The sequence below is a fragment of the Lipophrys pholis genome, assembly GCF_963383615.2.
Source record: "Lipophrys pholis genome assembly, chromosome: 16".
NCBI lineage: Eukaryota > Metazoa > Chordata > Actinopteri > Blenniiformes > Blenniidae > Lipophrys > Lipophrys pholis.
The window spans coordinates 19174495-19189853 of NC_137634.1; the positions used below are offsets into that span (position 1 = coordinate 19174495).

The 15359-nt window shown below is 38.8% G+C and overlaps 1 protein-coding gene across 1 annotated transcript in view; it reads left to right on the forward strand.

Moving 5' to 3' along the window:
- The window catches only part of LOC308121372 (rho GTPase-activating protein 26-like), a 77863-nt gene that overhangs the window by 47074 nt on the left and 15430 nt on the right, over positions 1-15359 (forward strand). Inside the window, exons 10-17 of the mRNA XM_080482570.1 lie at positions 908-1002; positions 3454-3532; positions 5716-5752; positions 6179-6244; positions 9197-9271; positions 9367-9451; positions 10383-10441; positions 14503-14608. Coding sequence (XP_080338696.1) covers positions 908-1002; positions 3454-3532; positions 5716-5752; positions 6179-6244; positions 9197-9271; positions 9367-9451; positions 10383-10441; positions 14503-14608 — 602 coding nt within the window. The remainder of the gene's footprint in view (positions 1-907; positions 1003-3453; positions 3533-5715; positions 5753-6178; positions 6245-9196; positions 9272-9366; positions 9452-10382; positions 10442-14502; positions 14609-15359) is intronic.

Here is a 15359-nt window from a genome sequence, read left to right on the forward strand (position 1 = left end):
TTTGGATGAAGATGCATAACGAAGCACAAAGACCTGAAAAACATACAGTATACAACAGATACACGGCATGATGAAGAGCAGATGGTCTGGCTGAGGCCATTTTTCATTTAAAGTTGGAATTATAAAACCTGCATGTTGAATAGTGGGCCGTGAAATGGTGTCATGGTTTGCACTCTGGCACCAGAGCAAGAAAGTTTTCGGAATGTGTGTGGAGTTTGCATGTCCCCCGTCTGGTTTCCTCCCACACTCTAAAGACAGGCATTTAAGGTTAAATATTTCCTGTAGATTGTTCTCTGCTTTCACCCATTGTCAGCCGGGTTTAGCTCCAGCCTCCAACGATCTGAATTAATGGATGTTGACTAAGCATGCAGCAAGAAGACAATCAAGAGATTATAAAGAATAATCTGTGACTTGATTTCCATACTGCACTTATTAACAAGCTGTGAATATTCACCATTGCGAGGGGTATCTGAAAAGTCATTCATTGTGGTGTTAGATCTGCGGTTGAGTGTATACTCATGCTCCAAACCAATGATTTTCATCCGTCACATTCCGTTTGTGTATGTTAAAGTAACAAAGTGTGATGTGGTTCATACTGAACTAGTGTCACTTGCTTTTTTGAATTGTGACACCCTTCCTCCTCCGTTCCTAGTTATATTTATTCCCTACTTTTAGTCCTCTTCTTTGTGCGTCGATTCCTGCAGAGATTTGTGTTGTTGCCCATTTCACACTACAAGTCTTCATCCAAAATGATCTCATCGTGTTCCTCCAGCAGTACTGTGTGATTGTTCTCTTTGTAACACTTAATAAAAAGGCTGCGTCCTGCTTTGATGGTTTAAATGTTGTTCTGCGTGCATTTAAGTTTTACTATCATACTACAATGTTGTATTCCCTCTTACTGTTTCAGGGGGAGGAGGAGAGCTTCATTCTCAAGTCTTGCACCAGGAGGAAGACGGACTCGATAGAGAAAAGGTTCTGCTTTGATGTGGAGGCTGTGGACAGGTACATGCATGCCGTCAATTCCTCCAACTCAAAAACATATCCCCGTTGGTACATTTTCGACATGTTTCAACCATTTATTTCTATATGATATGGCGTTGACATGAAGAAGTGGTCAGTACTGTTGCCTCATGGCGAGAAAGTCCTTGGTTTTGACTCTCAGTCGAGTTTTGGAGCAGTTCAGTGTGAACATGTTCCAGTTTCCTCCTGACATGTGGTTGCATCCTGCCTTCACCCGCAGTCAGCAGGGATCAGCTCCATCGTCCTGTGAACCAAGGTTGGACAAAGAGGACTAAAAAGCGACCGGGTGGATGGATTTCACAGCCTGATTTCAGTTAGGAGGTTTCACATGATGTAATTACAGCTAACATACACATGAGGGTGCTGCTCAGTTGATATACACTTGAAGTGATTGATGCGGTTTGTCTTTTCAGACATAGTGGTGCTTCTTTTCACAGCCCTCCTCACCCATTCCTCACATTTCTAATTTCTGTCTTCCTGATTTAAAATGAGTTCACCTCATTACCTTGTTGTCTTGTCATGTCCTTCTTGATATGGTTGAATGTATTGATCTGTCTGCATTTTGATGGCATGAAGGAGATCTGTGGAGGAACCAAGGCAAATCTTTTTAAATGCACATGCGTTTAGTACATACACAAATAAATTTCCATCTTGTTTCACAGTTTCTAAAACAGTATGAGTTACTTTGCATGCATTTGGTTGTGTTTCTATGCCTAGTGACCTTGTGGTTCACCTTTGGTGCTGTGCTTCATAGAATCTGTTTTCATTTTGAATGCAGTAGTTTGGATAAGTGCTAAAATAAACTGAGAGGAACTTGATGATTTACAGTTAAATAACTTTTATAAATCACTCAATTGATTTGCTGCTTTTGGTTTTCTATGTCGCAATCAATACATCCGACGAATAATTGGGGTTGAGCCATGCAGGAACATTATAACTAACACATTAACATTTTTTTTTTTCATCAGTGCAGACTAAATGCTAATAACTTATACTAAAAACAATATTAGTATAATATTAATATTCAGCATTTGTTTGAAAATAGTTTTCATGATCTAGTCCAAATACGTAAAGACATATATCTCTGTTTTATTTCACACCATTATTTGTAAATCCACCCATCTACCTTCTTTTCTGCTTTATCTAACAGGTTACAGGCTGTTGATCCCAGTTGACTCTGGGTGGAGGCCATCATAATTCAAACAGACAATTGCACGCGCTCATATTCACATCAACACGCGATTTTAGAGTCACTAATTATTCTCCAATTATGCATGTTTTTGGACCGTTTCAAGTAGCTTTTGCACCCATAGAAAACACATGCATGCATTGGGAGAACAGGTGAACTGTCTGTTAACCCAGACTTGAACCGGGCTAGCCACTACACCACTCCGACTTCTGTCTATGAATTCACACCTCTGTCTCTCTCACTTTGCTAAAAATGTAAACCATGTATTATCAGGCCCTGCTTTGTGATACTAATTAGGATGGCAGATGTCGGGCTCGGCGAAGTCGGATAACCCCAAGAGAGTCAGACTTAGTCGAACTCAGTACACAGTACACAGGATGTGTATATATAGTTGCTTCTCGGTGCGGCTGTGTGTAGGGGACTGAGTCATGATCGAAGGACAGAGTAGATTATGTGTGTGGAGGTGGTTGTAGTGCGGTGGAAGTGACACCGTACGTAAAATGAATGTGCTGCCGGTGACAGGGTGACTACATTGGACAGATTGGAAACATATAATAGACCGGGGCGGACATGGCTAATGAGGCTACGTGTGAGTGTCGACGTTGTGAGTGTGCATGCCACACATCAAATTGAAATGACTGCTCGTTTGCTTATGAATTTTTGGGCTTTATTCATCATTCATTTTTTTGATCCTTTTATGGTAAAAAGTCTCAGCTGGGGAGGCTTTGCTTTGCTGGAAAGCAGCACTAAAGTCATACCTCTGGCACCTGCAGACACTCTGCTCTTAAGGTTTGCATGCACAAATTCTTTTACGCAACTGTGTCCACGACACAAACTGCAAAAAAACTCTCAGGTGGAATATATTTAATCGCTTGTATTTATCATTTTAATGCTTTGAAAAACACACTTAGGGATCCGGCGGAGCTGTTGACATGAAATAAATTATTATTCTTACAGGTGTTCTTTCTTTTATCGGAATGTGTTATTACCTGAAGTATTTGTCTGATTTGTGAGGTTTTCATGATTCATGAGAGACTCTCATTGGTTTTGATGTCTGACAAGTTATTGTTCCTTTTGTGTGTGTGTGTGTGTGTGTGTGTGTGTGTGTGTGTGTGTGTGTGTGTGTGTGTGTGTGTGTGTGTGTGTGTGTGTGTGTGTGTGTGTGTGTGTGTGTGTGTGTGTGTGTGTGTGTGTGTGTGTGTGTGTGTGTGTGTGTGTGTGTGTGTGTGTGCGCACATGAGAAGGCCGGGAGTGATCACTATGCAGGCTCTGTCAGAAGAAGACCGCAGGTTGTGGATGGAGGCCATGGATGGGAGAGAACCGGTGGGTTACCATGGTTACTAGTTTCTTCATATGTGACGGAGACAAACGAGAGAGTGAGAGAGAGAGAGAGAGAGAGAGAGAGAGAGAGAGAGAGAGAGAGAGAGAGAGAGAGAGAGATGAAGATTTTAGACGAGAGCAAGGGACAACACCTGCGCGAGAAAAAACACAATCACCAACGTCACACATAATGTTTGTTGCATTGTTTAAAACGTATGCATCTTCATTTAAAACTGTGGCTCATCAACAACCGCTCAGGACACCTGATAAGTTTGAGAGAGATCATTTTTTTTGTCACTAATAGAAGTGCTGACAGACAGCCAGTCACTCCAGCACTCACTTTATGTCTTCTCAAGATGCAGCTTTTTTGCCCTCTGGCTGTACGTGCCCAGTTAGTCCTGCGTTCCACACGCTCAGTCAGACCTCTTCATGCCCCAACATCTCCTTACGTCTGCATTCAAATGTGCAAAGGTAATCCGCATCCATAAAGTCACCGCAAGCTTCGACAAGCAGTTTCTGAGCTCCGGGGAGCTGTCATAAAAGAAGAAATGTTGATGTTCATGTTTGGCCCCCAGCTATTTCCTGCCTTTGGTGTAGCAACTTTACTCTCTGGCTGGCTTCACTTGACAGTCAGTACAAAGTTACCATTGACCACAGCCAGAAGAAACCACGTTAAGAAAGCTGCAAAGACCTTAAGCATTAGCACAGCTTCCCACCCTCATATATATGTGAACCCATACACAGAAACGCATTATTATACTGTAAGTGACAGCAGGGCGCCATTACTGCATCCTGCATGTGACAGCTTCTAATATCATTCCCTAAGTTACGCATGGTGTATATTTCTGTACTGTACTCCAGTAAAGCCTACGTGATGCAGGTTCAGGTGGTTTTATTTGTACCCTTAGGTGCATTACTTTTGCATTTAGATGATCACTGTGTACACGATTATTATTAAATGTAACAATACGGCAAACTCATAATCACAATAACTTAGTATTCTGAGTTTGCCATAATACAGATAAATATAATTACCTACCGAGCCAAATCTGAAAGGTTGAAAACAGCTTATATATATATATATATATATATATATATATATATATATATATATATATATATATATATATATATATATATATATAAAAGCATATATTAAGTCAGAAAATCGTGAGAGGAAAAGCAACGTTTCTGCTCTATAATGGTAGATGTGTGCCCATTAACAGGCGAGGAAGAGTGCTTCCTTAGAAATGTCAACTAGGAACTGAAACGTGGATGGTATTTGTTGTAACTTTGTTCTCCTTTTCAGCCACGTGACAGAGTTTAAAATTGTTATCAAATGCTTCAGTATGTGTAGCCACAGTATTCATAACATAAAAGTCTGCATTAACTTGAAAACTTTAAATAATTGATGGAAACTCACAGTTGACGATCGCACCAGATGTCGGTGTGAAGGGAAAATTAAGACTAAACATGAAAAAAAAGGTAGATCAGCACCATTTAACAGTTACAGTAAATGATTTACAAAAAAACAGAACTGCTGATAAAAGCTCTACTTTAAAGTGAAAAGTGATCACATGAAGACATAAGTAGCTGGTAATTCACGGCTCACAATGTAACTTCTCACACAATTACCCTCCTTCTTCATCTTTTCATTTTGAGAAAATTCTCAAAGGAGACCGAACTGTTCTGCAAATCATGGCCTCCAGGAAAGATTAGTTTGTAGCAGGAAGGCACAGATAGCTACCAGAGTTAGGTGTTGCCGGCATTGGAGCTCACTATCAACCAGGGGTTTCCTTGAGCTTCTGCTAGGTTTTATAGCATGACAACATTAAGTCTAGCAGAGTTTACACAATCGTTGTTATTTCATGTCGTGTGTCTGAATTGCTTCACACAGTATAATTTAAGAAATAAAATAAAATCACTGGCAATAAAGTAGACACAGGGCTCAACCTAATAAAAATGTGCCGACTGAGGTAAGCAGTCAATATGCCAATTTTTGTGTATTTTCTTGAGCAGACAAAACAAGCAGCAGTCAGGAAGCATCCTGAGCGTAATAGAAAAAAAACAAAACCGTAAAACATTGGCGCTGTATGTAGGAAGGGTTTGAATGTGAAGTGTTGGTCAATCAATGCAACATAAAAATCTCCTGCACACTGTAAATCACTAAATGTTGACGTTTGCAGGTGTACAATCTCAACAAAGACAACCAGGCCGAAGGAAGTGAGTATCATTAGTAATTAGATTTTCAGTCATTATTACGTAATTGCATGTAATAAATTATGCAGTACAGCGCTGGTGCTCACTAGTGTGTTATGAACCTTCGACAGAGATCCACTGAGCAATTTGTATGAGCATATTATTTTTAGCTAGAAATTATATACTACTGTGTGACTAATTGCATTCAACACATTTTACTGCATGTAACTCATATATTCACATATTTACATTCTTATCATTGAATATTGCATATTTCAAAGAGTGTCTATTGGGGGATTAAGGCTGCAATGTTGGTTGTTATTGACTTTCAGCCGCATATAATGTTTTTCTTTTCTTCTGATATAACAGGATTTGAACGATGTGTAATGAAGCAAATTTCAAAACTAATAGTCGGTTCATATTCATGTTGTCTTTCTCCCCCTCCATCAGTGGCCCACCTGGATGTCATTGGATTCAATGTGATGAAAAAATTTCTCTATGCAGTGGACACTCGAGGTACAGTGTTAACAGTCATCCTTTATTTTTTTTTTTTATCTTCTCTGTCGATATTGCCCTTTTCCATCCAGCACAATACACGTTATACTAACATGTGATTCAGTCTTTTCAGACATCAATCAATCTATATTTACCTTTGAAATTAAATGTGATTGAAAATATTTTAGACAAGAAAAACAAAGAGTTAAGACATACACACACAAGGACTGGATTTATTCTAAAAGCAACACAGACTAAAGATGCTCACATCTGAAACCTCTCAGCCAGAAAAAGGCATTAATGAAATGTGAATTTTAAGATAAAACACATACAATATAATATATAATATATACAATAGAAATATAACTTCAAATACTAAAATATGACATCAGGAAAATAAGTTGACAATGGAAACTACAATCTGGAAAAGATCTAGAATTATTTTTTTTAAAGAGAGAAAACAAATTACAGTCAATTACGAGCCTGATTTAAAATCTGGGCCTTTAATTGGCAATACATGCTCTTCTTACTATAGTGATTTTGCTAATGGATGTAGGTGTGGGCATGGCTTGGTAGAGCGGTCATCTCCCAATCAAAAGGTTGCAAGTTCGATTACCATCTCTGCCTGCCTATATGCCGAAGTGTCCTTGAGCAAGACATTGGACCCCAAACTGCCTGGGTGTATGCAGTGTGAGACTGAGTGGTTGGTGGTGGTGGGAGGGGTCGATGGCGCAGATAAGCAGCGTCACTTCCGTCAGTCTGCCCCAGGGCAGCTGTGGCTGCACACATAGCTGACCACCATCGAGTATGGAGTGAATGAATAATGCAATGTAAAGCGTCTTTGAGTGTCCTGAAAAGCGCTATATAAAACCTATTCATTATTATTATTATTATTATAAAAAGATTTAAAAATCAAAACTGAATGTACAGTAAATACATTATTGGGTTATAATTAATCTGATGATTGCAAATAAGAAATTGTGTTGTATTTACAATAGTTAAATGGAACCTACTGCGACAGCTTGTTGACTCAACGGAGGCTTTAATACGGCACAAAAACATAAAATTAATATGCACTGCACCAGCTGCTGCAGGTTCACTGTTGGGAGGGAAAAATAAATAATGGTTAGGGTTTAAACTTATGACCCCTGAGTATTATGACCCCTGAGTGTCATTATGATATCCTCAGATGTATCTGGACATGGCTCTCGAGAGATTCTTTGAAATGCTGTAATAATGGTCCACATGTCCACAACATCGCTACTTGTTTTTATCTGCGGGACTGAGAGCATCCATTACTGCACACTCTGTACCTATTCATTGCATCAGAAGACACATTTATATTGAGACGGCCTTGTGTGCCAGATCTCCCAGGATTATTCTTCTCATGTAGGAACATGTATAAAATACAAGAAAAGGATGTCTTTTAATACTATTTTGAGTTTAATGTAATGTGAAGCTAACATTATTGAAATAGGCATCACAGTTGATATGTCTGAACCTTTCGCTCTTTTTCCTCAAAATAATGAGCAGTGGTCAATGCATGTTGTATGTTTTCGACAGCAGTTATTCACTGATGTCAAATCAATAAAAAGAAAAAAGAAAAACGCTGCATAAGCTGCTTAATTGTAGTGTGTGACACCACATTAGTTAACACCAGATAATCTGACATGTCACTGTTATGGTGACATGAAATTTCTAAGTCTACTCAAGTGTTGCACTTAATTTTAACGACCAATCCTTACTTTGGTGCTAATTTCAAATATTCAATTGCAGGTGACTTTATTGACATGGTTGGTTATTATTAATCATCATTTTCGTATAGCACTTGGCCGCGTGGTGCTTATCACATCGCTCTCTTGCTTCACAGTGAAACGATCCCTGGCATGAGTCCGGGATCTCAGGGTCCTTTCTGTACAGAATGTGCATCTCCTTCCTTCACATGTGTGGGCTTTTTCCAAATACAAATAAAAAGCTGCATTTGAGGCGAATGTGTAAGACATAATATGCCTTCACACACAGTCGGCTGGGATTTGTTCCATCATCTGGTTAACCTGGATCAGATAAAGTGTTACAGATGATGGATTAATGCATATATAGCACCTTTTAAGACTGTAATATGTTTCATCAATAATTGATAAAAAAAGGATAAATATAAATATATAAATATTTATATTATAAATAATAATATTTATTTATTTATTCGGACATTTCACTGTATGTTGCACCAGAAGGTGAGAATATAGTAATTTCGAGTAGTAATTGTTTGGTATCGCAAAAATATTAACATTTATTGCTTATACTCTGCACCACAACAAATACAAACATTAGTGTTTAAATTTAAAGGTTATTATGGCACTGTTTTACTGGTCCATCCCACTCAAGATGGAATTAGGCGTTTTTCACACCTCTGATTGAGGCAGATGGCCTCCACCCTGGAATATGGTTCTACTCAAGGTTTCCTCCCGGTAACATCTAGTTTTTCCTCGTCACTGCACATGTGGGATTGTTGATTCTTTTTCAATATGTTGAGTTAAGATGTGTCTGTTCGAATCAGTGGTATATAAATAAAACTGAATTGAATTGAATCGCAGAAACATGGACTTACATACAAGCAATATAATTAATAGCATAAACCTAATTAATGTAGTGACCAATGCACACCTGAAGCAGTTGGGCAAAACAAATCAATAAAAGAGGAATAATAAAACAGCAAATGAGAATAGCTTATACTTGCAGATATAGAAAAATAATAGAATAATCAGAAGCTAAATATTTTAAACTAACACAGGAACATAGGAGAAGCTAAATAGATAAGCACAATTATGAAATCACAGATAAGAAAGCATTTCATCGAAGCCCGAATGAAAAAGTTCTGTAAATGTTAAAAAATCTGTTATACTTGCGAGGGTGTTACAGTTTTACAGCTGACTCATGAGGATTAATAAATACTTATTTTTTCTTTTCTTTCAGGTATTGATGAGCAGGGCTTATACAGAATTGTTGGCGTCAACTCCAAAGTGCAAAGACTACTCAGCCTGGCTATGGGTAATTACAGAAACACATAGAAAAGTATCTTTATATCAATGCCTCTATTAAAATCCATAGCAAATTACATTTTTGCTGTGCTTTTTGTGCTCCAGATCCTAAAACTTGTGCTGATGTAGAGCTGGAAAACCCAGAGTGGGAGATAAAGACAATAACAAGTGCTATCAAGCACTATCTCAGGTTTGTATGCTTATGTATATATATAAAAGTTTGACATTATTCTTTGAGTGCACATGACTTTAATGACCTGTAATTTAGTGACCCTTTTCATTTCGTTGAAGCATTCCTCTCTTAAAATTACAGGACCTTTTCTGTACATTTCACTCACAATGCTTGACTAAGCATATATAGCTTCATATATTTTTCTTCTGGCCTCGATCGAGCTTCATACATTTTAAATTTTTATGCAGGCTTTTTTAAGTCTGTGCGCCCATGGAAAGGTTGTTCTCTGCACACATCTTTATCAGCTGCGTTTTAACCCACAGTTGCTTTTCCCCATTGCAAATGTTCCCATGGTCAAATGCGTTTCTGAAGAGCCTTTCTTTTATTTTGTCATGATAGGAAGTATATTGATTGTGGAAAGCCAGGGAAATGACGTGACACGTGTAAAAAAAAAAAAAAGAATAAATAAAGAGGGGAGAAGCAGTGTTGTTCACGCTGTGCTCAATCTGCTGTACATTGATGAATATACATTGTGCCCAACACAAAAGCTCAAGTACACAAACGTTCGCGGACACGTTGGTGCACGTTCACACATGGTACATTAATGGAGAGATTTACTGAAACACCTGCTGTCCACTCTCTCACAGACCACACATAGACTCATTTATAGCATCAAGACATCAGGCCAGGCCTCATTGAGAGCCAGCAGGAGCCATTACGCTCATCAGGCAGCAGTGAACAAAATCCTGTCCAGCTGTGGAAGCAGGCATGACTGAGAGGGGAAAAAAAAGATGAAAAGAACATAGTTAGTAGAGCGCTCATCCAGAACTATCCGAGATTTATAGATTTTTTTTTTTTCTTTCTTTCGCAAAGCAGCCGACTCTGAACTCTTGATCTATTTTCCAAGCTGATATTCTCCACCTGACATCTCAGTCTGCTGTGTTTCCAGGATGCTGCCTGCGCCTCTCATGACATACCAATATCAGAGGAGCTTCATCAAAGCCGCCAGTAAGTATTCTCCTTTTACGCATCTCATTTGCTTCTCAAATGTATGTTGAGGCGGCGGTTTGGGGTTGTTTAAATGTTGCTTTGGTTACAGATAAATACAACTTTACACTCTGAAACAAGCATGTGGTTTACAAGAAATGTGCAGATTCTGTGAATCACACAATTTCAAATAGATATTTCACCTGCTTAGACACCCATCGTCTCTCCAGGACTGTTAATTTGCTCTGTTAATCATCTTATGTGATTCCTTTGACTTGTTTTTTGGTGTTTTTTTGGTGTATCAAATTCCTCAGCTCAAAAGGAAAATGCTTGAGAAGTTGATGCGGAAGAGAAAAACGTCTTGTTTTGAGACGTGTTGCTTCGGACGGCAGCTGCAAAATTTCTCTTTTCATGTGACAGCACCTGATGGGTGTGGATCATGGAGTCTGGATAAATAATTTAATTAAAAATACACGCACGTGAACACACACACACATACAGCTGTCTTGAAGACAGATCGTGCAAACCCTCCAGCAGATACTGAAATCATTTTGGTGTATGTGATTCATCTCGTGTGGCTGCTAGGCTACAAAGTAAACGATAGCAATCTCCAATTGATTTAGACTATGAAGTACAGACTTTGCATGTGTATCCGCCAGCTCTGATTGTTTGAATCTTAAGGGCTTCATCTGCCCTTGGTTGGTCTGCTTCAGATTGATTCAGCCTGTTTAGCCTGGCTTCAAGTTGTTTCGGTTCTTGTTTTCTCAGTGTTTCACATTTTGGGTTACTATAGAAAGCTAATAAGCCATGTAGTGTAATTCAGTCCAGTTTGGAGTGAAAGGTGGTGTCACTGACCTGATGTGCTTGTTTTTTGGTCGTTGATCTTCTAGAAAACTTGAGCTGTGCCAGGAAAGGACTCCGCATAATGACAGTCTGTCTCTATCACATTAAATGGCTTCATAATGTGGCTGAATGGAAAGAATGGGAGAAATAAGGCTAGTCAGATCTATTAAAGTCTCCGGTTAGATATCAAATTATATAATTTAGCAACAATCATAAGTTGATAATTGGCACAGCCCTATTTATAAAGGTATTGTACTTAAGCGTGCCTCTGTGTTAACGTCACCTCTCAGCCATGTGCATTTGCATGTTGTGAACTTGTGCGTGAGTTCAAATGTACAGGAAGACAGGTCTATGAGTCAGCCTTTGTATTCTTTTGGCCAAGGTGAAATATTGTGCAACAGCAGCGTCATGTGAGGATAGCGTCCTCATGTGAACTCTGTTCACCAGCTCCTCCCTTTTTTTTTTTTTTTCTTCCTCCCTTTCACCTCTACTCCTCCTTCCAACTCTGAGCTCACGCATCACCTCTCCCTTCCTCCTCAAGTTACGGCCTCGACGTAACTTTATTTTAGGTGTCAGGTTCAGCCACAAAACCGCAGTCGTGGACTGGAAGAAAAAGGGGGGAATGGTGTGGGAAAAGGATTAGTGTGAAAGAAAGAGAAGGAGAGAAGGGAAGATATGTGTCACCTGCATTCACTTGAACTGGGCATAAGTGCTGATGAGGACGGCTACCTTGAAACTGCTGAGTTTTTTTTTTTTCTTTATTCCTTTTTTTATCCTTCTCACCTGCGATTGTATAAATAACATTTATTCTTATATACGGGCTGACCCGACTACATATTTTCCATATGCTTTTCATTGTAGCTCCAAGTCTGACTGAGGCAAGTTAAAGTTTCTGATGAATTACATTTATGGGTGGATGATAACTTTAGACTATGATTGTAGACTACACGGGCCACAGAGTTCAGAGTTTTCTAGTACAGTCGCCTCACAGTGAGGATGCAAGTTTGCGTGTGGGTTTTCTCCTGGTACTCCAGCTTCCTCCCACAATCCAAAAACATACATTTGACGTACATTTAATTGGTAGTTCTAAATGATTAATAGATGAATGGATTTATGTCTACATGCTGTGCTGTCAAAACTAATTTTTCAAGTCTGTGATAAAGACCAGACGGTGTTCTAAGTCATTTTATCCACTGATGTCTCTGTTAATATCAACGTGGTACAAAAAAAAAATAAAATGAATATGACACAAACAGACTTTATATCTATATAAAACTAGAGAATAATAACCTCCATAATTAGGCCCTGCGAGAGTTTCTTCACAGTTGGCACAAGCAGCAACTGTAAGACTACATTTGCTGCATAGAGCCTCTGTGCCTCCGGGTTAAGGATGTGTTTTAAAGCAGCCATGTTTTAGTGTTTGTAGCTTCTTCTTGCAGCAGCCTCCATATTTGAGGCGTACTCTCAAAGTGTTTGCTACATCTGTGCAAACATGGTCGTAAAGTGCAGCTTGCGTGACTGGTGGAAAAATACAACCAAAAGTTTCCAGTCAATAAACTGTAAAGCAAAGCAGTACAGCATCATCCAACGTATATTGCCAGCCGCTCTGTGAGCCCGGGCAGCATGCTAAAGATGAGGTATGGGATCTAATGCACATGCTGTAGGAGCCAGGAAATATGAATAATGAATTATAAAAAAGTGGCGGTGCTGGAGTTGAAGGATCAGCCGACAGTCTGCAGACGTGGCAAGCCCGTTATAGTAATACATGCTTCATTTACTGTATGTGGATTGCCTGTGCGTTTGCCTTGCTGAATTCTGTAAAAGTCCATGCAGAATCGAATCCCTTTTTGGTTAAGAAATGCACTAATCAGAGTTTTACTAAATACAGGGTTTCTCTTGGTGTTTTCAAAGCCTGATGTTGCAAGATAACGTTTAATTTAGTCAGATACACGATTTATCTGATTTCTAACACGTGTATGTACAGTCTGTACTAAGCAGCCATGACCAAATAATCATGTGAGCCCAGAGTTGACAAAATACATTAAACAGATACAACTCCAATTTTTAGGAGCTGAAAACTCTATCATATAACATACCATGAAAAGAAAACCAGCACGACTGAGTATAGATTAATAAAATATACTCTTTATTAAAAAGTAATATGTTACTTCAGTCGTATTCTTGTATTTCGGTGTTTTGTCTGTAAAAAGTGATTAAAATTGTAATAGTGAAAATGGACAAGGATATGGCCAAAAGTCTGGCCTACATACATTGAAATATACAGCTCCTACTTAAAAAAACATTCATTCATCAAGTACATACATGTTCATTTGATTTCAGATTTGCACGTTTTGCTCGATGGCCATACAATTCCATTTTATACTGTTTTGAATCAATCATAACTTTACCAAAAACCACACTGCACCTCAAAAGCATCCACGATAAAGACACATCTGACTACACAGTTAACTCAAAATACATTACATTATGTCAGTGATGAATCCATAGCAATATTCATCTTTTCTTCTTCTGAAATGTGATAAGTGTTAACTAATGTTGAACTTGTGTATATGGATTGATTGGATTGAATTAATGCAAAGCAAGAATTGTGATATTAATCGACAAACATTCCCGTCTTTATGCTGTTGTCTAACTTAGAAGTGTGCAAAAAGAGCAGGGTGTCTGCTCCAGCATAATGTGTGCGCATAACAAGTAATAGACAGCCGTAGTGGACACACATATTGAAGTGTTTGGCACATGTTTGCGTGAGTGACAGCTTATGTGTTTTTGTTTTTCAGTGTTTCAAGCATTTTTTTTTTCTCTCTGTACGTGTGCAAGAGTGCATAAACCTTAGTAGTTATTAAGAAAATGCATTTGATATGAGATGTTGTGCCTGTTGCTGGTGTAATGCCTGGCGCTGACAGCCAGGGCCCCAGGGTTGATCTAATGTGAGTCTGCTGTCATCTCTCTATTGACTGGCTCCTCAGTCGTGACTTATTATAGTAATTCATCAACAACAGATCTGTCTGCTGTGCTTGTCTACTAAGACATGGCGCCTTTCCCACTTTGCAGTAGCTGTGTGATTAAAGTACCACGCTGGCCTTTCTGTATGTTGCACCTCATCATCTCACTGTCATGAGAAAAAAATGTAAAACTATCTCAAATAATGCAACTTTTTGTTTCTTAAAACAATCTTTCTTTTTCTTTCTTGCTTTTTTTTTTTTTTTTGATCTGTCCAGAGATGGATAACCCCGAGGCTCGGGTGACAGAAGTTCATGCTCTTGTGCATCGATTGCCTGAGAAGAACAGACAGATGCTGGAGCTGCTGATGAAACACCTCGCCAAGTGAGCAGACGTACAACCTACTCACATGCTGGCACACATTTGCAACTACAGATATGCAGACTTTTGAAGCAGGACTGGATTCATTTACGCCCCCTCCCCATTGAATCTCACTTCCTTTCTTTTTATTCTTCTTTTCTCCTCTTCTCCGCGTCCGTACAATGCATCAACATACTCCTTTGCCTGATTGCTGCTGTCATCCATCCCTCGAAAAAGATTAGTGCTCCGTGTAATCTCTTGACCACATGCATTAATGCACTGTGTACTGAAAATAGAAACTCATCCAGCAGCCATTGAGCTAAATCTATTTCCCGACTTATCCTTCAATGGAAAGTGGGGTCAAAGGACAAATACAGCTTTTTCTGTAGATGCCTGAGTCACAGCTAATGCAGTGATTTGTTGCTCAAAAGATGTCTCACTGTTTTGTTCAAATTGGACGGAATTTCCCTTTCAATTTCAATTTCTTGAATTATGAAAGGAAGTGAATTTAATTTAAAATTCAATAAGAAATCAAACAATGTGTGCTGTTAAAAGAATATCATACAACAAGACGCTTAATGAAGCTTCAAAAGTTTGAAGTAAAAAAAATAAAAATTCTCCATTTTAATTTAAAGGCTTAAATGAGACCTTATTGGTCGATAATTGAATGCATCTCACCCTTTGAGCTGATTGGAATGCAGTGTTTTGCTTCAGAACATTTCTGCCAGGCACGTACTGATGAACAGACTATAACATTCTGGAAAGTCTCATCTTA